Source organism: Cetorhinus maximus, chromosome 23 (assembly GCF_964194155.1).
Source record: "Cetorhinus maximus chromosome 23, sCetMax3.hap1.1, whole genome shotgun sequence".
Classification (NCBI taxonomy): domain Eukaryota; kingdom Metazoa; phylum Chordata; class Chondrichthyes; order Lamniformes; family Cetorhinidae; genus Cetorhinus; species Cetorhinus maximus.
Window position 1 is genome coordinate 40,237,401 of NC_135901.1, and position 25,459 is coordinate 40,262,859.

Sequence of the window (25,459 nt, forward strand, 5' to 3'; positions counted from 1 at the left end):
GTAAGTAATCCCTGTCAAGCAAGAGGCTCAGCAACACATCCCAGGGGCAATTAGGGACAGTCAGTAAATCTTAGTTTTGCCAGAGGCACCGTATCCTGTGAATGAATAAAGCAACAGAAAATGTTTTGCACAATTTTTAAAGCGTCAAGGTCCATACCATATTGGAGAGCCAACATTATTTACGCTCTGTACTCTGCCCCAAAACCGAGCTAATTTCCTTTCCGAGTATCTTTTCCAGCGTGTCTTTTACAACCTGCATCATCTCAAACGTATTGGCACTGAATTTCACCTCCCACTTATTCGCTCTTTATCGCGTATTAACCATTTCCGTTTGGTCTTCTAAATATTAAAGGCTATTTCTTAAGTTGCGTACACCTTTCGGAAAGCTCTCGTCGCGGTAATAACAACAAAAACAGTTTTTTAAAAGTACTAATGTAGCGTCCTTCATCGGCCTAAGGCGCTTCCCCAGTGCTGTATTAAATAAAGAATGACAGCAAAACGCAAAAAGAGACACTGGGTCAGATTACCAAAAGCTTCGTCAAACAGTTAGTTTTAATTAATGTCTTAAACGGAGAAAACAAGGCAGAAAGGCGGAGAATTGTAACGATTGCATCTCAGAGTTTTTGGCCCAGGCAGCTGATGGCATGGTCACCAAATGTGGAGCAATTAAAGTTGGGAGTTTTCAAGGGGCCAGAAAAAAAAGGCAGAGATATCTTGGAGGGTTTTGAGGTTGGAGGAGAGTGCAGATGTAGAAAGGGGCAAGGCCATGGAGGGTTGTGAAAACAAGGATTAGAATATTAAATCAATGGTTGCTTGGCCAGAATTAAATGTCAGTTAGTGAACAAAGGGGTTATGGGGGAATGGGACTTGCTGTGAGATAAGATGAGGTCGCCAGAGTTTTATGTTACCTCAAGTTTACAGTGGGTAGAATCTGGGAGACAGGAGTGGGTTGAAATAATCGAATCTAGAGGTAACGAAGGCAAGGGTGAAGTGTTCAGCACAAGGTGAGCGGAGACAGGGGTGAAGTCGAGTGATTTTATGGCGTGGGAATTGTGCATCTTACACATACACACTGTGGATATTAGAGTTATAACCTAACCTATGGCAAACCGCCAACAACGCACATTGCTAATGGTCTATCACTCCGCCCTATGCAAATTCGCCCAGCCTCTTGAAGTTTATAAGGTCGGTGTTCTGCGACACACCATTACACAGAACAGTGGGTGTTGAGGTCGAGAGTTCGTTCCGCTTATGTTTTCCACACTGGTGAAGAAACAATGAATATTTTCTGCCTTTCGCTTCTTTTAACCTGGTTACCAAGTAAGTGCTTTTCATTGAAATAAATGTGTTAACTGGATACAGTTATGCGGCTGCGCCCACATTGTGTATTTTCCCTTGCATATAGGTTTTTCTGTTGTTTCAGACCTGCAATATTTATTTATTTATTACATATAATATTTATTTTATTTTTTTTAACCATTCAGATGCCTTCAGTGTACGGGTGGACCAAACACCAACAACGGCAACGAAAGAGACAGGCGAATCCTTGACAATCAACTGCGTCCTAAGGGACGCTAGCTATAGCTTGTGCTGTACATCATGGTACCGGAAAAACCCGGGAGCGACAAATCGGGAACAGATAACCATTGGCGGCCGATATGTTGAATCAGTCAACAAGGGAAGCAACTCATTTTCCCTGCGAATCAATGACCTGACAGTTGAAGACAGTGCCACGTTTTACTGCAAAGCTTACTATGGCAACACAGTAATGAGTTTGAGCTTCCACTCACACAAGAACACGCTCGAATCTTCTGTTGAATGAAATACGAATTGTTTCGCTCTTTTCACTCAAACCTTCACTTTGCAGCCACGGATTCCCATCTTAGACCGGCGGAGATGTGTAAATAACTGGTGAGAGTTTCAGGATCAGAAATCCCCGCAGTGAGAATGCGGATTTGAAGTGCGGTTGTTCAATTTACAGTCTCGGAAGTGAACCTATTTGTGTACTGGGCTGTACCACTGTGTACATACTACTGCAGCCACAGCAATCGAGAAGACGGTTCCTGTAATACACAAACTACCAGCAGAGATTCTGTTTTAAAAGTAAGAACAAAGTCACCATTTCTCAACGGGTTTAGCAGCAACTTATTGGTTACTCAGTGATTTGGAGGGGTAACACGTTTAGTTATAAAAGGTTTGAAAAACCAACATCGTGATGTGTATACAGATTGCTGTTTACATCAAAACTGAGAGACTTGTATTACTGCACGTGCGACCTTTTTGCACTGATCTCTATGACTGTGTGACTGCAGTGCCACAGTGATGAATCCTGGATTCCCATAATACACAAACTTCCCCACACCTCTTAAGGCAAAGCGAACAGATATCACTTTCTGAGTGGCTAAGATATCTCATGGCTAAATATTTATTATCTTCGTCAGACAGTGCCTGGTATATTAGAGGCTTTTTTTCTTGTTATTTAGGTGGTAATTTTATAGATTTTATAAATGTCATCTTCATAATGGAACACTTTAGATTCGCCAGGATTTTTCGAGTGGGTGAGAATTATAGGCATCTATAGGATCCTAACTTAAAGGCAACAATTTGCTACATTTTTCAATCAATTTCTTGAATATTTGACGGATTTTTTGTAATGTTTTGGACAATGGATTTATTGCGTTGGGGTGAATTGATGTGTAGCTGCAGTGACACAGTGACTCGGGCCACAGCGCAAACCTCCCCGACAGTTATTTACTTTACTACTCATGAATATGGCTGAATAATCGACTTTCTTACACTTGATCTCTTGATGCACAGAGGTTGAAATCAGTTCCTGATCGGCTTTTGGTTGGAATCTATCCGCATTCCCAGTAACATTGAAACACTGGATTGTCTTTTTCAGTGTTACAAAAATTCACATTGCTCATACGAACTATCGGCACGTACAGAAACTGACAGAAAATAAAGATTTATTAATGAATAAAAAGTATGCAAAATGTTCTTGGATCCGTCTTGCTTTGGGATATTTATTAGCAAATTATTCTTCGTTGACACTTTTTGAACTGGGCTGACTGGGAGCTGACTGACTGTGTGGGTATTACTGCAGCTACGATGATGGGGCTGGCACGGTGCTGACTGTGAACTCTGGTAAGTGACCTTTCTTTCCACTTTGCCACTAAGATTTTGTACATAGAGGATAAGAAGAATCAATATTCTCATTAAAATCGGCTGAAGCAGGTTTGTGATGTTCGTAGCTGCTTTCCAGGTCCTGATTAGATTGATTGTCGGTCAACTTAGAACGGGCTTAGAACTTTGTTATTTCAAAAGATATTTTGTTCGAGAATATAGTGAAATTGGTTCTAGGTATATAACTTATCTGTCACATAACACTTAAGATAGTTGTTCAGAAAGATGGTGAATTTTTTAATACTTAAAACGGAACCAGATTTGCAAAGTTCCTCCTTACTGATCTGTTCCTTCACAAAGTAGAGACAACATTTCTAATCCGAAAAATTAATACAATTTTGCAGTGAGGAATGATTTCTGAAAACAAGTAAAGAATGCATCCTTTTATTTTATAAAACACAGCTTACAATATATTACTCCCTCTAAAACCTTTATCGTTCTCTATGACAAAGATTTACGTTAATATCGGCACAGACCCTGAAAAATCGTTGTCCAATCGCACCAGGAGATTTGTGACTTTTGATTTAAGAGCACAAGTCAGTGACCTAGAAAGTGAATCACTGGGCATGACAAAGGTCTGTCCCAGTGGCGTTAAAGGTGCGCTAGAGATTCAGACACCTATTTTACAACCGCCAGCTTTCCCCTCCTCGATTGACTTGGACTACAATATCATGGTTTTAAGCTGTCATCAAGGAAAAACGACAGGGAAACCAGTCGAGTTTCCTAAAAGAGATTGAAATGTGGTTCTGTGAACCTCAGTGGAAAGTAGACCGTATAAGGTGAAACACTGACTCCCGATTCGCTATCAGGTGGTGTTGTATTACCAACGACAGCAAATTTTACCCCTGGACTGCAATTCTATGGGAATCATGTTTCCATGGAAACCAGTCTCCCAGACCCGTATTTCAGCAAATAGCGGCGCTCTGTGTGTATGATTAGGATGAACAGGAACTTTGAAACAACAGCGGGTTACAATGTTCCAATTATATTTTCTTTTAAATTCTATGCATGGAAAAAAAAATAAGAGCTCCCACCCCCGCCCCCTCCCTTACTTAAAGCTTTATTGAGAATGTTGAAGTCTTTTCCCACACTTGGTCTGTTAAACCGTTCATTGCCTTACTTTATTTGAAGAAGAAATTTGTTAATTTGGGTTCTGAGGGCTGGAAATCCGTCCCTGGTGGTAGTGCAAAAACTGGCGGTTTTGGCTCGGCCGCCTGTTTAAAGCAGCGTCTGATGTTATGTTTCACTGATTGCAATGGGCTTTACATCAGGCGCTGCGCATAATAGCCACTGATCCGCTTCTGCCCGATTTCCGCTATCGGCAGAGATGAACCTTTAACACATTAACAATGAAAAGGAAGGGCGATACGCAGACTGGACTAGGAGCATTGCTGAGGTTGAAGGGAATCGCTGCAGAGATGGAGCAGTCATTAATAGAAAAGTGCAACATTCGATAAAAGCAGAAAAATAAAACGCGCGGCGGTAAACTAGAACTGCTTCCATTACCTGGTGTCATACAGGTTGTTCCACCCATAGAATTCCCTCTCGCTGCAACTGGTGCTCCCCAATTTAAACCATATTAAAACTGTCACCTTTCCCTTGAGCTGTTACGTCCTGTACCGCTTAGTCTGTCCGCGGCATTTAACAGGCATTAATTTATTTATAATAAAATGTTTTTAATCCTTTGTCGAATAATGTAACGAGGAAGCTCAAACGCTATACGTAATTCCCTGAAATTGGAAAAGGAGATCTGTAGCTGGATATCATTGCTTGCTGACAAATCAGCGGGCAAAACAATGGTTTTAATATATACTTCAATAATATTCACATTCCCAACATCAGAGGGAAATCATTTTAGAAAGTTTTTTCAACTTGGCAAAGGATTGTGAATTTAAGACTTGCATTGACGATAATTATGCAGCTGATTAATTTGTTCACTTCCTCATCCCCATTTCAGCACTCCCTCTTTTATTTTTGTAGACATGTATCAATATTTACCCAGTTTTGTACACTTTCATCAACTGTAATTTGTGATGCATTTTATTTTTCTCTGAATTTTCCACTTTTTTCGGCTACCATAATCATCTAACATATCCAAACCCTTCCCAACTTTGCCCATGTTATCTTCCCGACATATCTGAGGAATGTTTGTTTGCACATTTCACTCTAACACATCCAGGCCCATAAATAGTGCTAATTTCCTTCAGCTTTATGACTCCAGAAGATGACTTAGCATTATTTGCTGCACCCTTATCCTGTGTATTCCTTTACCACTGCTCAAATAATTAAATTGCATTGCTAACACTCCATGTCTCGGGCACACGTTCAATCCAAATATATCTGTACGTTTCTCGATAAACCATCTGCTCTTTGTCTGTTATCGATATTCTAGGCTATGTGCCATCAATTACCTCTTGCTGGGTTTTATTTTAGTTTATTTTTTTTTCCAATTTCAACTTAACGTTCTCACATTTGAACTCGTCCACACTATTCCCTTCTAACATTCAATCTCCATGAAAGTATTTTGTTTACAGCCGAGACAAATCCCGTGTTTATCAATGTGTTTGTTTTTTGTTTTTTTTTCATCTTCTCGAAGTAAATCTCATTCTTCATCTATTTTCAAATCGTATCTTCCCATTTGTCTTGTGCCACTGTGTAACTAGTTTCTTATTCTTACTGGTTAGCCAAGGAACGTTTTGTGGCAACGAATGACAGGACAGCAATGTAATGTTTTCTTATCGCAGCGAGAGAGCCCAAACGATCCAATACAGAGAGAGGACTCTAGGAATAAAAACCACCCTTTATTTAATGCTATTTCCTCTAAACTACTAACATTAAAGCACAAGTGCGTGAAAAATTCTCCTAGAAAATGAGAAAGAAATACATATAAAATTGTGAAACATTATCAATGATATGTTAATGTGCCTGACACAGGCTGATTGGAATCATGAATTGATAGTTAAAACCAAAAACGTATAATGAGAGATCTTTAAAGAGGGAATAGCTCGGTCACAGTGTAGGCACATTTCCATGAAACGAAAGGGAAGAACGTCAAGCTGGAGCTCCATGAATGACTAAACGTATAAATTAACAAGATGCAGAATTGCAAGGCTTATTGGAAATGTATGTTTCACAAGTAAAGAAGAAAGTTGAGCATATAAAGTAAAGCGCGAACGAGAAAAATGGAATAATAGTGGCAATGTATGTGAATATATTTGCCTTTAAAATAAAAAGGAAACTCAAAGTGTTTTATAACGTGTTTTTTATGAGCACCTAACAGTAAGATAGTCAAAGGAACGGTGAGGATAAATAGGGGGCGAAACAGATATTGTTATGGCAGTAGAGGGCACGGCAGAGGCAAAAATAAATTGTTTACATGTGCCTTCACTGAAAAAAAAACGCGGAACTCTGCCAATGTCACAGCAAGCTAGGGGGCACTAGGGAAACGGAAGAGATTCAATATATAAAAAATGTTGTTTACAATGTTGGCAGTAATTAAATTGAAAAAAAATCACTTGGACGGATGGAATGTTGATAGAAACAAGTGACGAAACAGTTAAAGCTATCAGCACTGCCTTCCAAATCTCCTTAGATATGAGAGTGGTCCCGGAAGACTGGGTGCTCCAAAAATGTTGCACCCGGGCCCACAAAGCGGAGAGTAATAAACTTGAGAAATGCCGCCAGTCAGCCCAGCATTAGAAATGGGGAAAACTGTACAGACAATAATGCGGACAAAATTAATTGATACTCAACTACAGTTCAATAGTTACCAGCAAACGGAGTTTGTTAAAGGAAAATCATGTTTAACTAACTTGGCTGAGTTTTTTATTGTATAACAGAGGCAGTTGTTGAGCTCAGCGCAGGTGATGCTGGGTATATGGACCCCCATATATTGTTTTTTTAAGCACCAAAATTAAAGCCCACGGGGTTAAAACGGAGGCTGAATACAGATTTGGGAAGGGATAGAAGTCACTGAATAATGGTTCTGAATTATTGTTCCCGATTGGAATCAAGTACCCGGTGTCAGCCCGGGGCGGTTTGAGGACTATTGTTCTTTCTGGTACATATTAATGACCTGGACACAGAGATACGTGGCAGAATTTCAAAGATTGCAGATGGCACGCAACGTGTAAATATAATAAAGAGCTGCGGGAACGTAGTCTGACTGGCCAACTGGGTTGATGCATGGCGGGTTCTGTTTAATGCAGGGAAGTGTTGTGGTATACGTTTTTGATGGATGAATGAGAAATTGTAACAAAAACTAAATAAGCAGTTCTTAGTCGGTGGACAAGGTGAACCGAGTGACCTGGGGCCGCATGCACAGTGATATTTGAAGGGAGCAGACATTTGCAGTTGTTTCTTAAAACATAAAGTAATAAGGTTATGCTAAACTTAAAATGTCAGGAAGAAATATTAATCTGCGTATTGTAATTGTTTTTTAAATAGGGCTTTAGTCTGTGTGTGTTAATTGGACTAAAGCCAGCTTGCCTGCCTGCTTTAATGCATAGTAGTTTTGAGATGTAAACAGTATGCTAGGGTGTATTTGCATTTTGTTGAATGCAGCATTCGAGAAGCGGAGGAAAACTTGCACTTAGCCAAGAGAAACAAAGCAATGTTTATATTACTAACAAAATTGGTATTGTAAAATGCGTTCAAAAGACCTGGTGATAGAATGAAAAATTGCATTCAAAGGGGAAGGCTCGGTATATGCATAAGAGTTCTCTGTGTTGAAGCCAGAGGCATGTTAGGTCAAAGGCTGTAAGCCTACAACTGCCTGCAAAGGAACCAACTTGAAAGGAAACTCATTTTGAATTTATAAGATGAAATTGCTTTGCCTGGCGTCTGGTTAAGTCTATTGGCTACTTCTGCCTTCTTGGAAATTAATTTGGGAATTTGTTATAAGTTATGATAATAATTTGTAGAAATGTTTATGTGTTTAATGCCTTGTTGTCTATTCATAAATGTATCATTTAGTTTGATATAAAAACCACTGAAGGGTTGGGGGGTTCATTTCTGAATTCAGAGTTGCATCTCAAACGCACCAAATGAAAATATCGGTAATGACAGTTGTTTAAAGTTTCCCTCTGAGATTTTAAAGGTTAGCCTTTATCCACAGTTGTGTCATAACAGTAAGAATAGTGCTTAAGAATCAGTTGGAATAATGTGCCTAATTATGTGAACTGCAGTTAAGGGATGATGTTAAAATCTTAGAAAGGGCAGAGAGGAAATAAGCTATGTGACACAGAATTTAAATTATGAAGCAACTTAGATGTACTTGGATTGTTATCGTTAGCCGATGTGAACAAACAGATTTGGAGTGAGCTGATGGGCCGCTTCATCATGTTCCCCCATTTGATAATATCAGGAATGATTTGAGTGTGGCCACAATTCTATTTTGCTGTCGACTATAAATCCCATTATTTCAGAAAATTTTGTTTGAAAATGTTTCCAGATAAAGGTACAAAACCATATTGCTCCATGAACATTAAAGGTAAAACAGGTTATCGATAGCAGTTAACAAACAAAACTTGGACTTACATTACCTTCAGCGCAATGAAACGTCCCAATGCACTTCAGAGGAGTCTTAAGAGCCAAACCGATGAGATACATAAGGCGATAATAAGGAGAATGGCCTAATGTTTGGTTAAAAAAAAAACGCTGGATAAGGGGTGAAGTTTGGGGAAGGAATTCCAGCGCTTGTTCCATAGGGCGGCCGGGGGTGCAATTTAAATCGGAGAAGCTTTATTTGGCAGGCCCACATTTTTGGAAAGTTACAGAGCTGGATGAGTTTACAGGGTGTGGGATGAACAAGACCACGTGTTGATGGGAATTTAAAAATCAATGCTTTGGTTTAACGGGGCACAATGCCGTTGAGCAAGCAGAAGTTGATTGGTGAATAGTACTTAGCACGATTAATAAACGGGCAGTAGTTTTGGATGACCTAAAGTTCACTGAGGATAGAATGTGGGATATTCGCTACAAGTGCATTGGAATAGCCAAATCTAAAGGGAATACAGGTATGAATGAAGCTGCAACATAGATTGTGGAGAAGTGTGAGCGGAGTGGGGAGATCTTCCTGAGATTCAAATAGACTGTCTGAGCAATGGAGCAAATACATGGTCAGAAACTGGTCTTGGGGTCAAATAATTACACCAAAGTGGCAAAGAGTCTAATACAGCCTCAGCCAAAGACAGACAGAGGGGTGGAACCGGCCTCAAGGGAATGGAATATGCAGCTGGTTCTGAAGATCATGACTTCCGCATTCACGATATTTAGTTGGGTGAAATTACTGTTAATCTAGGACTGAATGTCGGGCAAACAGTCTGGCAATTTCATGACATTGGAGGAGTAGATAAAGGTGGTGGTGGGGTAGAATTCAGAATCGTCATCATATAGGTGAAAATTAATGGTGTGGTTTCAGATAACATCGCCGAGGGGCCGGGTTTAAATGGGAAATGACAGAGAAAGAATCAATGTACGTTGAATATTTGACAATCACTACTTGGCATGGCAAAAGTGAAGAAATATTGGACCTACGGCACTGACAACAGTTCAGTCATAAATTAACAAGTGCTGACAGTCACGGTTTGCTGCAGGTCAATCCACAATGCTCAAAACAGGCGTTGGGACTCTTAAAGTTTCATGCGCTATAAAATTTACCGTATCATAAAACCCCTAAATCGGGCCCGAGCCATTTGCTCTCTATGTAAGCTTGATGCTTGTGCATCCTCCGCGGTAACGCCTCTACCAATCAGAGCCATTTTCCAACCAATCAGCAAACTCTTATGAACAAAACAAATAGCATGAGTAGGCCATTTGGCCTCTCAAGACTGCCCCGCCATTCATTAAAATCATGGCTGATCTGCCCCAGGCCACAACTCCTCTTTCGTGCCAGCTCCTCATAGCTCTCAACTTCCCGATATTTCAAAAACCTATCCATCTCGTCTTTAAGTACTTTCAGTGACCTAGGCTCCACAACACTCTGGGGTAAAGAATTCCAGACATTCATTACCCTCTAAGAGAATAAATTCCTTTGCATCTCAGTTTCAAATGATTGTCCCTTTATTCTCTAACCATGTACCCTAGTTTTAGATTCCCCAGTGGTGGAAATATTTTCTCAACGCCTACCCTGCTAAGCCCCCTCAGGATTTTGTTCGTTTCAATAAGTTAACCCTCATTCTTCGAAACTCTAATGGACAAAGGCGAAACTGTTTAGCCATTCGTGATAAGTCAATCCCTTCAACCCATGAATCAGCCCAGTGAATATCTTTCGAACTGCCTTCAATGCCAGTTCTTCCTTTCTTAAATGTGTTGAATGAATACTTCTCATCCGTCTTCACCCAAGAGAGTGAGGATGAAGATTTCCAACTAATGGAGAGAGATTGCGAGGTCCTTAAGCAAATTGACATAGGGAGTGACAAGATATTGGAGTTGTTGGCAGGCTTAAAAGTGGACAAACATCCAGGTCCAGATGATTTATGTCCCAAAGTGCTGAGGGAGGCAGGTCTCTGACCCAAATTTTTAATTCCTCTCTGGCCATGGGGGATGTGCCTTAGCACTGGAGAACAGCGAATGTGGTTCCGCTATTGAAGAAGGGGTGTGGAGATAAGCAAGGAAACTGCAGACCAGTGAGTCTCACGTCAACGGTAGGGAAACTATTGGAGAAAAATCTGATGGAGAGAACCGATCTACACTTGGAGAGGTAAGGCTTGAACAGGGATAGGTAGCATGGCTTTGTCAGAGGGAGGCCATGCCTAACAAATTTGCTTCAATTTTTTGAGGAGGGGACCAGGCGTGTAGATGAGGGTACTGCAGTTGATGTAGTTTATGTGGATTTCAGCAAATCCTTTGACAAGGTCCCACATGGGAGATTTATACAGACAGCAAATGAACATGGGATACCGGTAATTTGATAAGGTGGATTCAAAATTAGCTTAGTTGTTGGAGACAGAGGGTGATGACGGAAGGATGGTTTAGTGACTGGAAGCCAGCGTCCGTTGGCATACCACAGGGATGTGTGCTGGGTCCCCTTTTATTTATCATTCATATAAACGACATATAAAACTATGTGGGGGGGGGGGGGTGGGGGGGGTAGGATTAGTGAGTTTGCGGATGACACAAAGATTGGCCAGATGTTTAACAGTGAGGTTGAGTGCCTTGGGCTACAGGAATATATAGACGGGATGGTCAAATGGGCAGATAAGTGGCGGATGGGAGTTAACCCTGAAAAGTATGAGGTGATACACTTTGGAAGGAGTAATTTGACAAGGAAGAATTCCAATGAAAGGCATGACACGAGGAAGTTCTTAGGAACAAAGAGGCCTTGGCGTGTGTGTCCCTAGATGTCTGAAGGCAGAGGGGCATGTTCGTCGGGTGGTGAAAAAGGCATAATAGGACACTTGCCTTTATCAATCAAGGCATAGATTACAAAACTAGGGAGGACATCTTGGAGTTGTATAGAACCTCGGTGAGGCCACAGCTGGAGTAATGTGTGCAGTTCTGGTCGCTACATTATAGGGAGGATGTGATTGCAGTGGAGGGGGTGCAGAGGAGATTCACCAGGATGATGCCTGGGATGAAACACTTAAGTTATGAAGAGAGGTTGGAGAGACTTGGTTTGTGTTCGTTGGAGCAGAGAACACTGAGGGGCGACCTGATCGAGATGTACAAGATTATGAGGTGCATATACAGGGTGGATAGGGAGCAGCTGTTCCCCTTAGTTGAAGGGTCAGTCACGAAGGGACATAAGTTCATAGTGAGGGGCAGGAGGCTTAGGGGGGATGTGAGGAAAAACATTTTTACCCAGAGGGTTGTGACGGTCTGGAATGCGCTGACTGGGAGGGTGGTGGAGGCGGGTTGCCTCACATCCTATAAAAAGTTCCTGGATGAGCACTTGGCACGTCATTACATTTAAGGCTATGGGCCAAGTGCTGGTAAATGGGATTAGGTAGGTAGATCAGGTGTTTCTCACGTGTCAGTGCAGAGTCGATGGGCCGAAGGGCCCCTTCTGCACTGTGTGATTCAGTGATTCTCTGAACATCAGGAACCGAAACTGTAGACAGTGCTCCAGGTGCGGCCTCACCAACCCCCTCCACAGTTGTAAAAAGACTTCCTATTTTTAAACTTTAACCCCCTAGCAATACAGACCAAAATCCATTTGCCTTATTAATCATCTGTTGCACCTGTTTGATAACTTTGTTTTTGTGTTTCATGCACAATGTTGTTCCATTGTTTAAGAAGGGTAGCAGTGATAATCCAAGAAATTACAGGCTGGCGAGCCTTACCGGTGAATGGTAGGGAAATTATTGGAGAAGATTCTTCGTGACAGGATTTACTGCCATTTGGAAGCAAATAGGTGTATTAGTGAAAGGCAGCATGGTTTTTTGAAGGGAAGGTCGTGTCTCACTAACTTGACCGAGTGTTTCGAGGAAGTGACAAAGATGATCGATGATGGAAGGGCGGTGGATGCTATCTACATAGATTTCAGTAAGGCCTTTGACAAGGTCCCTCATGGCAGACTGGTACAGAAGGTAAAGTCGCACGGGATCAGATGTGAGCTGGGAAGATGGATAAAGAATTGGCTTGGTCATAGAAGACAGAGGGTAGCAGGGGAAGGGTGCTTTTCTGAATGGAGAGATGTGATTGGTGGATTTACACAGGGATCAGTGCTGGGACATTGGCTGTTTGTAGGATACGTAAATGATTTGGAGGAAAATGTTACTGTGCTAATCAGTAAGTTTGCAGACGACACTAAGGTTGGAGGAGTTGCAGATAGTGAAGAGAGTCAAAGGACACAATGTGATAAAGATTGGTTGGAGACTTGGGTGGAGAAATGGCACATGGAGTTTAATCAAGACAAATGCGAGGTAATGCATTTTGGAAGGTCTAATACAGGTAGGAAATATACAGTAACTGTCAGAAACTTTGAGTGAATCGACAGGCAGAGGGATCTGGGTGTACAGACCCACAGGCCACTGAAAGTGGCAACGCAGTTGGATAAGGTAGTCAGGAAGGCATATGGAATATGGCATGCTTGCCTTCATCAGCAGGTTTATTGAGTCTAAAAGCCTGGAAGTCATGATGCAGCTGTATAGAACCTTGGTTAGGCCACATTGGGAATATTGCGTGCAATTCTGGTCAACACATTACCAGAAGGATATGGAGGCGGTGGAGAGGGTGCAGAGGAGGTTTAGCAGGATGCTGCCTGGTCTGGAGGTTATTGTATATGAGGAAAGGTTGGAGAAACTCGGATTGTTCTCACTAGAGCGACGGAGATTGAGGGGCGACTTGATAGAAGTTTGCAAAATTATGAGTGGCATGGAAAGAGTAGATAGTGAGAAGCTTTTTCCCAGGGTGGAAGTGTCAATTACTAGGGGACATAGATTGAAGGTGAGAGGAGAAAACTTTAGAGGAGATGTGTGGGGCAAGCCTTTTACCCAGAGGGTAGTGAGTGTCTGGAATTCGATGCCAGAGGAGGTGCTGGAAGCAGGTACGATAGTGATGTTTAAAAGGCAGCTTGGCAAATACATGAATAGGATGGGAATAGAGGGATATGGAACCGGGAAGTGTAAAATGTTTTAGTTTGACAGGCAATATGATCGGCGCAAGCTTGGAGGGTCGAAGGTCCTGTTCCTGGGCTGTACTTTACTTTGTTATTTGTTCTATAACACCTAGATCCATCTGTGCTGCACGTTTAGGAGCCTCTAACAATTTAAATAATAGTCTGACTGTTGCTTCTTCCTACCAAAGTGCATAACCTCACACTTTCCTGCAGTAAGCTCTATCTGCAAGTTTTTCCCACTTACTCAACCCATCTATATTCCCTTGCCAATTGCTTATGCGTTCATCACAACATGCCCTCCCACCTATTTTATATCGTCAGCAAATTTGGATATATCACACTCTGCCCCGACTCCAAGTAATTAATATTGATAGTAAATAATTGAGGCCCTAGGACTGAACTTTGTGGTTTTCCAACCTGAAATAAAAACATTTATTGCCGATTCTTTGTCCTCCCTGTGATAGTCAATCCTTAATCCATGCTAATACATTACCCGCAATACGGTGAGCTCCTATCTTGTGCGTCTGTTTTGTCATACAGTATAAATATGTCGTTTCCCCTGAGAGTAGTAATTTCTTGCGAACTATCCTGATGAGTGCAAGACAAAAAGCTTCAACAAAAAATTCCTTTTTTCAGCAATATTTGAATTGCTATTGATGACCTGAGTTCCTTTATGACAATATTCCCATTCTCATGTGCTGCTTATAACAGGCTGAGTGGGGGCAGATATGGAGCTGACTGCAGGAATGTTGGGTGGCATCCTGTTTTTCATTCTGCTGGCCAGTCGGTATAAGGGGACCATTAACATTTAACTTAACATCACTGCAGCCACCTCCATAGCTGCTCCCAGGCAGCTTTGATAAGCATAAATAAAAAATGCAAGCAATAATGCTGCATCAGTTTCATATCTGCTCCGATTTATCACTTTCTGCCAAAATGTACTTCTTATAAAATAGCTTGAGAAAAGTTCCAATTTCCATAGCTACCTGCAACAGGCACTGGTGATAAATCATTAAAATAAATTTCAAATAGATACTACCGGTATGTGAATTCCATCCTGAGCAGAATCCACGCCCGCTAATATCGGCCCTAAATAACTAAATAAACGGTTTGCTAAGTTCCGGGAACACAGCCAAATTTCCATTATTACAGGGTCGGGTTGGATCGAGGACATGGGCTTTTGCCGAGCCCTTGAAGGCGAAATGCAACTTCCTGATTAAAGCATAAATTGACTCCCAATACTTGTGGTTCAGTTCCCTCCCGCTAAAGCGGTGAACTTCTCATATGTGCGCCGATATGAGGAAAGGAAATTCCAGGCAATTGTATTGTATTATGTGAACGGTTCGGTGAAGTTTCAATTGCAGTTATTAAGATAACAATAATAATAATAATAATAATAACAATAATCTCTGATCTGTCCTCCATTTGTGTTGCACCCGGTGCAGACCAGGGCCGTGAGTCATTCATATTATCTTAAGAATCTGGCCTCTATTTTAGATAAGATTTCAGTTGATGTCACATTCCATTGCATTGCTACGATAATAATAGAAATGGCAATTAACCAAGCGCAAATATTCCAATAAGTAATTGAGAAAAAACGTGAATTTCTATTGCGTCTTCCAGGTCCTTAGAACACCACATAGCGCCTTACAAACTATGAGATTATTTTTGAAGTGCAGACGCCATTGTACTGTTAGAAACACGGCAGTTAATTTGCTCGCACCAAACTCCTATAATGAGCCTGTGACTGCAATATCTGATTTTGATGTTGGCCGAGGGATGAATACTGCTGGAAAGATGTTGGAAACGATTTATCGTAATTTTGGAAATGAACGAAGATGTTATTTTTTTCATTTTAGGGCCGACTCCTCCAATAATCAGTCTCTTCTACCATGCCACTTCGGAGCTGAGAGCAAATGGTTTTGTGCAGCTGCTTTGCCTCATTAGCGACTACAAGCCAGAAAGCATTGGGGTCACCTGGCAGAAGAACGGAAACACCATACGCTCTGGAGTTACCACTACACCCCCAGCTAAATCATCGAAAGGAGACTTCAGCTCCACGAGCCTCCTGAATGTGCCTCTTCAGGATTGGAGCAGCGGTTCCGTGTACAGATGCAAAGTGACCCATTCCGCAACCAACAGTAACAAGCAGAAAGAAATTAGATCAACGTCAGGTGAGGAAATCTAACCAATTCACACGGTTGCAGATGTCAAACAGTCTTACTTTATTAGCATCAGATTAATTGGGATGTTATTGCAATAATTTATCTCTTCGGATTCAAAGTCCTGGAACAGGCAACACTGAGTGTGATCAGTGACAGATCCAGATGCAGTGAAACACTACAATAAAAGTTTTTGGAAGAGTTTCAGCAGCATTGACCAATGCATTTGATGGTGCTCTTTCAAAGAGCTAGTGAGTGTCATGAACGGCCGAATGGTCTCCTGCTGCTCTCTAGCATTCTCTATTGCACCGGCAATGCCTGAAGTTCTGGATGGTGCTCACAGTCGGGCGAATTTTGCAAAAGGCATTTCCATGGCGCCTTCTGATGAATGTTATGCTCTGGTTAATGTGCACATTGAGCATAACCTTGCATTGAGCATTGAGCATATTGAGTTCTTTGAAGATGTGACAAGCAATGTGGACAATGGTAATCCTGAAGATGTAATATATCTGGATTTCCAGAAGGCCTTTGATAAGGTGCCGCACAAAAGATTAATACACAAAATAAGATCACACGGAGTTAGGGGTAATATATTAGCTGGGATAAAGGATTGGCTAACCAACAGAAAGCAGAGATTCTGGATAAATGGGTCTTTTCCTCGATAGCAAGCTTTAACTAGTGGGGTGCCATGGGGTTCGGTCCTTGGGCCCCAACTATTTACAATCTGTGCTAATAACTTGGATTCAGAGATAGAAGGTACTATAACCAAATTTGCAGATGATACCAAAAGAGGTGAGAAAGTAAGTTGCAATGAAGAAATAAGAAATTAAAAATTGGATATGGACAGGTTAAGTGAATAGGCAGAAATTTGGCAGAGGGAGTTTAATGTGGATAAGTGTGAGGTTATCCATTTTGGTCGAAAGAAGAAAAAGGTGACTTATTGTTTAAATGGAGAGAAACTGAAGAATGCTTCAGTGCAGAGGGATCTGGGTGTCCTCGTGCATGAATCGCTGAAAGCTAGTATTCAGGTACAGCAGGTAATAAGGAAGGCAAATGGAATTTTGGCATTTATTGCTCAAAGAATAGATTATAAAAACAGGGAAGAGTTTGTTGCAACTGTACAAGGCATTGGTGAAACGACACCTGGGGTATGGTGCACAGTTTCACCATTACTTGAGGAAGGATATAGCTGCACTTGGGCGGATCAAAGGAGGTTCACTAGATTGATTCCAACGATGTGGGGCTTATGAGGAGAGATTGAACAGTTTAGGCCTATACGCGCTAGAGTTTAGAAGGATGACAGGAGATCTATTCAGGTATATAAGATGCTAAAGGGGATAGACAAAGTAGACGTGGAGCAGATGATTCCCCTTCTGGGGCATTCTAGAACGAGAGGCCATTGTTTTAGTCTAAGGGATGGTAGTTTTAAATCAGAGATGAGGAGGAATTACTTTTCTCAAAGGGTCGTGAACCTTTGGAATTCACCACCTCAGAGTGCAGTGGATGCCGGGATGCTGAATAAATTTAAGGAGGAGATAGACAGATTTTTAATTACTAATGGGTTGAAAGGTTATGGGGAGAGGGCGGGAAATTGGAGTTGAGGCCAAAATGAGATCGGCCATGATCGTATTGGATGGCGGGGCAGGCTCGAGGGGCTGAATTGCCAACTCCTGCTCCTCGTTCTCATGTTCTTATAACCTATTATGATATTACAAGAAAAAAAATGTTGACACACCCTACCCACTGAATTCGCCAAATTTCTGCAGGCAAAATAGAACAGAGAGTTAGAGTAAACGGATATATTTTCAACGAAATCGGTCAAACTGTAAAGCCTCATTCAGATAATCGTTCCAATTGCCAGAGTGGATTCTATTTGCTGCTGGGTATCGGTACAAAAATGTGCATGTAAGATGAAATGGATGAATGGAGCAGAGAGAAAGAAGGACAGAGAAAGAGACAGTGGAATTAACCAGTCATTGGCAGGAAGTTCCGGATCAGGAGACTCCCGTACTGTCAGCCACAGAATTGGGGTGAAGTGTGAGGGCTGGGCGGGGTTTGGGGGTGGGGGGGTGGCGGGGGGGGGGGGGGGGGGGGTGGGGGGGGTGGGGGGGGGGCGGTGGGGTCAGAGCGGGGGAGGTTGGTGGTTGGACCACCTACCCGCCAATCACTGCAGCCCCTGAATCAGGCGCATTCATTGGCTCGATCCGGATTTGTGTCTCGAAATCAGGTGGATATTCCACCTCAGGGAGCTGCTAGCCAATCTGATTGGGGCAGTGCTGTTTTCCCAGCAGCACCAGCGGCAGCAGTGGGCAGGTCTGGGGACACAAAAAGTCCACAGACTCTGAATCTCGGATTCCAGGGTCATTTAAGTGTCGGGTGTTTCACGGCTGGCAGGGGAGATGATGCCGGGGGTGTGCAGAAATGGTTAAGAAGTCCTTATTGCGAGGCTGGGGTGGAAGGAAGCGCGCATCCGCGGTTGGCAGTCTTTGGGAGGGCGTCCGGTGTAGAATGGGCATGGTGGTGCTAAGATAGTGTGATGGAAGGTAATGTCCTTGGGACGTATCGTCCAACGTAGAAAAGGGGCGACCCAGGCCTGAGGAATGGTGGAAGGAGTTTTGCCTGCTGGGGGTGACTCACGGCGCGGCACCCCCTTCATGACCCTGGGTCTCTCCACCAGTCACTGAGTGCCTTGAAGGCGACCTGCCTCCGTAAACGTTAAAATGTCCTACATTCCACGTGGTGACAGGTCTGCCCACAGCTCCATTCATACCAAAATTCTTAAGTGGTTATTAGTTTTTCATTCAATGGCCTCAATTGGTGGAGAGGAGAGAATGTCAAACCCAAACATTCCGCCCTCAAGCAATGAGGCTGAAGGCGGGGTGTTTACACACCACCTTCCCGCAGGATTAAGTGCCCTCCCCTCCTCAAAACACCTCAATCGAGAGGGGAGAAAGTTCCATCCAAGTGGTCAATAATTGCCACTTAAGAGCCTCAATTCGGGCGAGTGCCGACCATTCTCCCCAGTAAATTTGTGACCAACTTGTTTACGGGTGGGAGGGCGGCGGGAAGGCAAGCCGGGGGAATTGTTATCCCCTCCTACACTTGCCAGCGGGGGTTGAAAATTCTGCCGTACCTCTCTCTTTCTGCCTCCCTCTCGTTTGTCTCGCTTCTTTATGCCCCAGCCGTTCTCTCCCATATTTTAGCCTTTATCTGGCTAAGACTGATTTTTCTCCACCTGCGTTTCTGCTTCCCTTTCTTTCTCTTTCTCTCTCTCTCAATTATTTTTCTCTCAATTCTCTCGCTCTCTCTATCACTCTCTCTCTCTCTCTCTCTCCCTCCCTCTCTCTCTCTCTCAATCTCTCTCTCTCTCTCCCTCTCTCTCTCTCTCTCTTTCTCTTTATGTTAAGGTTTAAAGTCTCCCGGTAACTCTGTATTTCTCTCCCGCTCCCTGTCACTCAGTCTAAATAAACAGTTCAAACTGTGATTCATGTCAACATCCGCGTAAACAGCAGAATTCAATGTAAGTTCAACAATAACCAGTGAAAGACCTGATTTGCCAAACAAACGATTGTTACTGATATTAAAATTCTTGTTAAATAAGTAGAATCGTCAGCTTTAAAGCCTCCACGTGATTGTAATTTTTTGTTGCTCACTTATAGATATAACAGTACTTCTCAGAGATCCCTCAGTTGAAGATATTTGGATCAATAAAACTGCCATCCTAGTGTGTGAAGTGGTGTCCACATCTCCCAATGAGGTTGTGATCTCCTGGAGGGTGAATGGAAAGGTGAGGGCTGAAGGTGTTCAAATCGAAACAGGTACCCAAGATGGTAACCAGTACCTGACCATCAGCCGCTTGACAAGCAGCGTGGAAGAGTGGGAGAGCGGGGCTGAATACTCATGTTCAGCACGGGACAATCTATCATCGACTCCAGTATCAAAAGGCACACGAAAGAGAAAAATAGGTAAGGTTATATATATGTACATATATACATATATATATATATATATATATATATATATATATACGTTAGGAATGACAATGGAGTTAAGACTAACAGTGGTTGAACTTCTGTTACAGTGGAGCCAGTGAAGCCAAATCTCCGGCTCTTGCCTCCATCACCAGAAGAAATTCAAAGTACCAAAGCCGCAACCCTCACTTGTTTGATAAGAGGATTCTACCCGGACAAAATAACCATTTCGTGGCAGAAGAACGGAGCTGCTTTGAGATCGAACATCACCAGTTTCTCCACGGCCCTTGAACAGGACCAGACCTTCAGCACAAGGAGCCTCCTCACTTTACCTGAAGCGGAATGGAAGTCAGGAGCAAGATACACCTGTGCCACCTCACACCCACCAACACAATCCACAGAAAATATGACCATCAGCAAAAAGAAAGGTAAAAACGGTTTCTCAGTATGCATTTCCACAGTCAAAGTTTGTGCTTAATTCGACAACAACACCGAAGAACGCGCACAGTAGCAAGCACATTCATCTAGGTTGCAGGGACTAAAAAACATATGGGAACCAATTAATGTGGCCCGAGCTCCCAGACAGCACCGAGATGGTACAATGCTCAGCACTCAATATGTCCGCCTCCACAAGCAATTTGAGAATCCAGTGATGATAAGGGGCAGGATAAGAATATCTGAGACTTAACTTCACAGTATTCTGGTAATGAGCGCTTTATTTAGATGGTGCTAAGCACACCTTAAGGGATACTGTGTTCCACACTGTGGGGTTAAGACTTTGCGCGGTCCACTTCACTCTTTAATTTCTGTTTTAGCAAACCACAACAGAGACTGCTTTTCAGCAGTGAATTCATAACCAGAAACAGCCAGTTACCAGGGAGTTGAACAATTGAAGCAGTTTTGTATGTGTCTAATCTTGAAACCTACTTGAACAAATGCATTAGTAGTCACAGGGCTGGACAAATAACGTCTTCATGGACTGAACCTAATCAAGTGTCCATTTATTTTGATCAATTTAATCTCCTTTGATCAACTTTTTCATTTTTGGCGGTATAGTTTTTTTTAAGTGAAGGCAAAAATAAAACCTGCACAATAATTGCCCAGCGCCTCAGTGATTGGCCGGGAATTTTGAGATTTCTCGGGAGGCTGGATCTCTGCACTTTGCTGACTTCGTTGATATTGACCTGTGGTGACTGGGTTCTGATAATTGGCCTCAGTGACTCTACGTTTGTGCAGTAGGAATAGTATATGGTTTGATTCCCAATCTAAGGCAGCTACCCTTGTGCCAATTTGGAATGAATGGAGGTAAAATAGGGTGCGATTCATGCAGGGCATAATAACTTGCTGGAAGTTTCTGCATATGCGGGTTCATGGAGCATAACCATTGGCTCAGGTTCGAGAGGTGATGAACAGAACTCAATAGTGAGCAATGGCATTAAGAGGGCAAATACTGCGACTGACGCAGCCCCAGCCTCTTAAAGCTCGAGCTCCATCTGATCGCTGAGCATCTATGCACTGTAATATGAACTGACTGATAAAATGTTCCCTCAGTGTGGCTCTTTTACCTCACTGGGGTAACCACACTGAACCGGTGACTCGTGGAAGGTACAGTAGTCCGGGCGTATCCGGTAACTGAGGAGGGACCCTTTCTTTGCCCCTCCTACGACATGAGGGGGCATCGTCGGAGTCGACATGTTTGCACATCTGCTGATGGCAAGAGTGGACGGGGCGCTGTGATGCATTCTCGGTAAAATAGGCTGCTGATGCACTCTCTCCCTGCTGACCCACTCACAACGTAATGTGGTCTTCGCTGTCTGGCCCAGCACTTATTGCCCATCCCTAGTTGCACTTCAGAAGGTGGTGAACCGCTGCAGTCCACGTGGTGTAGGTTTACCCGCAGCGCTGTGAAAAAGGGAGCTTCAGGATTTTGATCGGGCGACAGTGAAGGGAAGGCAATATATTTCCAAGACACAATCCTGAGTTGGAAATATATTTGTCGTTTCCTTCACTGCGGCTGGTAAAAATCCTGGAACTCCCTTCCTAACAGCACTGTGGGTGTACCTACACCACATAGACTGCAGTGGTTCAAGAAGGCATCATCTTCTCAAGGGCAGTTAGGGATGGGCAACAAATGCTGGCCCGGCCAGCAAAGCCCACATTCTGTGCACGATAAACAATGGACACTTGACAGAGATACTCAAAGTGACCTTCCCCGTTAGATCTTATACCGGAAAATAATGTTTATCTGATAGAGTTAAACGTCTCATGTTGGTTCAAATAGTTACAAGGAAACCGTTAGAAAATAATCTAAAAGATCCCATTTTCTTTGCTAGAAGGATGATCTGAGCTGTGCAATGTTGAAATCAGCCCCTTTAAAACACGGGCACTATTTTCTGTTAATTGGTTGCAAAATTCCTTCTCGTTGCCACGTTTTATGCTGTTTAAACTCATTGAGATGGCTCGTTTTATTACAGTCAGTCATTATTATTTTTTTAAATTTCCTCATTCCCTCCAAATATTTTATTTTGCTGCCAAATGAGGAGAGACAATATAAACTAAAGACTGCAATTCCGAAGGGGTAGCAGGAACAGAGAGACGTGGCCTTATACCTGTGCAAATGAGCGCGGGGAAGCTGGGGACAATGGTTAAAGGATGAGAACCAGGGCTGTACAAACAGAGGCAGAGAGTTCCAAAACAAGGAGATCACGTTCAAACTTTATTCCAGTTTAGGTCAAATCAGTATTTTATAATGTGTCTATTTCTGGGCACCACAACTTAGGAAAATGTGAAGGCTTTCGAGAGAGTGCAGAAAGGGATTGTGAGAATTATTCCAGGCTTAAAGGAATCAATTATGTAGGTAGACTCTACAGGGAAGGGCTGTTCTCCTTGGATAAGCGGACATTGAGAGGAGATTTGGCAAGTGATTAAATCACACACCCCAACATGCAAGTACGTGGTCACATCTGGATAAATGCTGGTCTTTCAGGGAATCAAATGATATGTGTAGTTGGCGGGGAGCTGGAGATGGAGACGAAGGTCACGATCGTAATGAATGGCCGGCGAGCCTTCAGGGATCGAATGGCCTGCTGCTGCTCCGATTCCTTACGTTCTTATTTCCCTGACCAGAAGCAGAATTTTATTATTTTTAAAAGTACAGCACCACCGCCCCCCCCCCCCCCACCGCCCCCCACCCCCCCCCCCCCCCCACCCCCCTGCCAAGCCCCATTTTTGTTGGTGACCCTGTTATTGCTGTCGATGCACGGATAGTATAGAAGACCTGCCCATTGCCACTAATTTAAACTTTGAGTATCTCTGGGCCAGGTATATCCTGGTAATCTGATAGATTTCCTCACTTTATATTCTGCAAAACAATTGTTTGCTTAAACTCAAAATTCCATCGGCACCCCTACCGAACCTGGGCGGTATTTTTCTCTCTCTAAAACATTCCACTCTCTGAGTGAGAGAGTGAACTTGGTGTCAAATAATGCAGAACATCTACAAAGTTTTGTTCAGGGCACGCGTCCGACCATTGATCAGTCCTGGGAAAATTGGCTCATAAATAGAGGGAACTTTTAATTACGTTACATGAGTGGGAAAAGAATCCGGCACCTACAGGCCACTAGACAGCGTTCGACCTCCAGTATCAGCGCAAATAAAATAAAATATTCAGTCCCTGTCAGAGTAATCGGCGAGCCGTGGAAACTATTGCAGAGAATATTATTCAGAACGTGATCCATGGAAGCCATAGGGATGAATACAATAAGTCTAGGAGAGCACAGCATCATGTTATCTCAACCAGCAACAGGATAATAACAACTCAATCGCATTTCAGTAAGTACTGTTTCACATTTTTTAGCATTCTGCAGTGGTTGTCATCCGTGATTTCAACATGAGAGCTTGAAACAACCATTCGCTTTTCTTTCCAGCTGATTGCTATGAGCCAGACATTTCTGTCAATATATTGAACCCTCCGTTTGAAGAGATATGGGTTCAAAAGACAGCGACCATTGCTTGTGAAATCCTTTACAGTGATTTAGAAAGCGTCAGCGTGTCCTGGCAAGTGGATGGGAGAATGAGAACGGAAGGAGTTGAGACCCAGAATCCTGAGTGGAGTGGAAGCAATTCGGTCATCGTGAGCAAACTGACGGTCACTGCGGCAGAGTGGGACAGTGGGGTGGAATATGTCTGTCTCGTAGAAGGAAGTGAATTACCAACACCAAAGAGACGCTCAACCAGGAAATTAAAGGGTAAGCACAGTTAACACTCGTTAAGGGACTGGTTCAATTGCCAGTGGCCCCAAACGAAAATTTTAAAAAACAGACCAAAAATTAAATGCTAGTATAATCAATGAAATACAATCGCGAGTCCTACCAGTCACCACGTTGATGAAGACGATGGTAAAAAAAAATGTAAGAAATGTGAAACTGCTGCTCCCCCCACCCTCAACAATGTCAGCATTTCTTTAAAGTGCTTTCTCCAACTCTTTGGGGAAAAAAATCGGACCACAAAGCAACCGATCAAAAGAAAAAATATGAATGACAACCATGTGCAAGGAAAAAGATCTTTAAACCTCAGAGATAGGAAATATTCCAAATTTCCAAATATATGGTATTTCCAAGAAAATAAAATGGATAGTGAGGACCAAACAATAGACAGAGTCAGATTAAAACGTATTTGTATATTTCTCTCTTTACAGTTGGCACAATGATTAGTCCCAAAGTCTACATTCTGCCTCCGTCAGAGGACGAGATCGACACTGAGAATACGGCAACGCTGGTGTGTCTCGCCACCGGTTTTTATCCTGCTGAGATTTACATCGCTTGGATGGCCAATGACACCATTCTGGATTCAGGTCATCCAAGCCAACCGGAGACTGAGAAGGGAAATGGTTCCAGCTCCATAGCCGGCAGATTGAGACTCACCGCGGCCGAGTGGAACACTGGCACCACTTACTCCTGTTTACTGGGCCACCCGTCCCTCGAGAGGAACTTAATCCGAAGTATTAATAAATACAATGGTAAACCTACTTCAGTTAATGTTTCGCTTGTCCTAAACGACAGTGTTAAATCGTGTGCATAACCCGCCATGATTGACCAGGCCTTTCCTGTAGAAATGTCACCGCTGTGAGGTTCCTAATAATTTCAACATCCGAATCATCCAATCTCCCAATCATCTGACCTCACAATCACCCTCCAGGGCAGCGAACGATTGTTCGCATTTTATACAAGTTGCCAAATTATCAAAAAACTCATGAAGGGTTTAGTGACGCTATTTGATATACATAAAATGGTTGGTTTGTCTGTATGTGGCACAGCTGATTGCAATAAAAGCAAAATGAAAACTTGCTGCCTTGCCTATTCATGGTTTGTGTGTGTGTGTGATATCTTCGTGGTGATCATTAATAATTTGAAGCAAATGTATAAGATATATATGCTCCAATATCCAAAATGTGTAACACGCGTCTGTTCCTCCACCTTTAGAAATACTTGTGGTGCTTTCAAGCAGTTTACACAAAGCATCAGCGTTCATTCGGAGTTACTGTGATTTACTCTTTCACAATGAGGTATTTACCTAGAGGG

General features: G+C 42.7%; 1 protein-coding gene and 1 gene segment (V, D, J or C); both read left to right on the plus strand.

The window, feature by feature from the left end:
* Positions 1-25,459, plus strand: part of LOC144698497 (uncharacterized) — a 757,701-nt gene that overhangs the window by 592,983 nt on the left and 139,259 nt on the right. The window lies entirely within an intron of this gene.
* On the plus strand, positions 883-25,218 carry LOC144698498 (Ig heavy chain C region-like). The segment is given in 9 exon segments: positions 883-970; positions 1,485-1,765; positions 1,868-1,911; positions 3,107-3,147; positions 15,607-15,921; positions 19,569-19,874; positions 19,991-20,308; positions 23,807-24,127; positions 24,577-25,218. Coding segments are annotated over 9 exon segments (2,097 nt in total).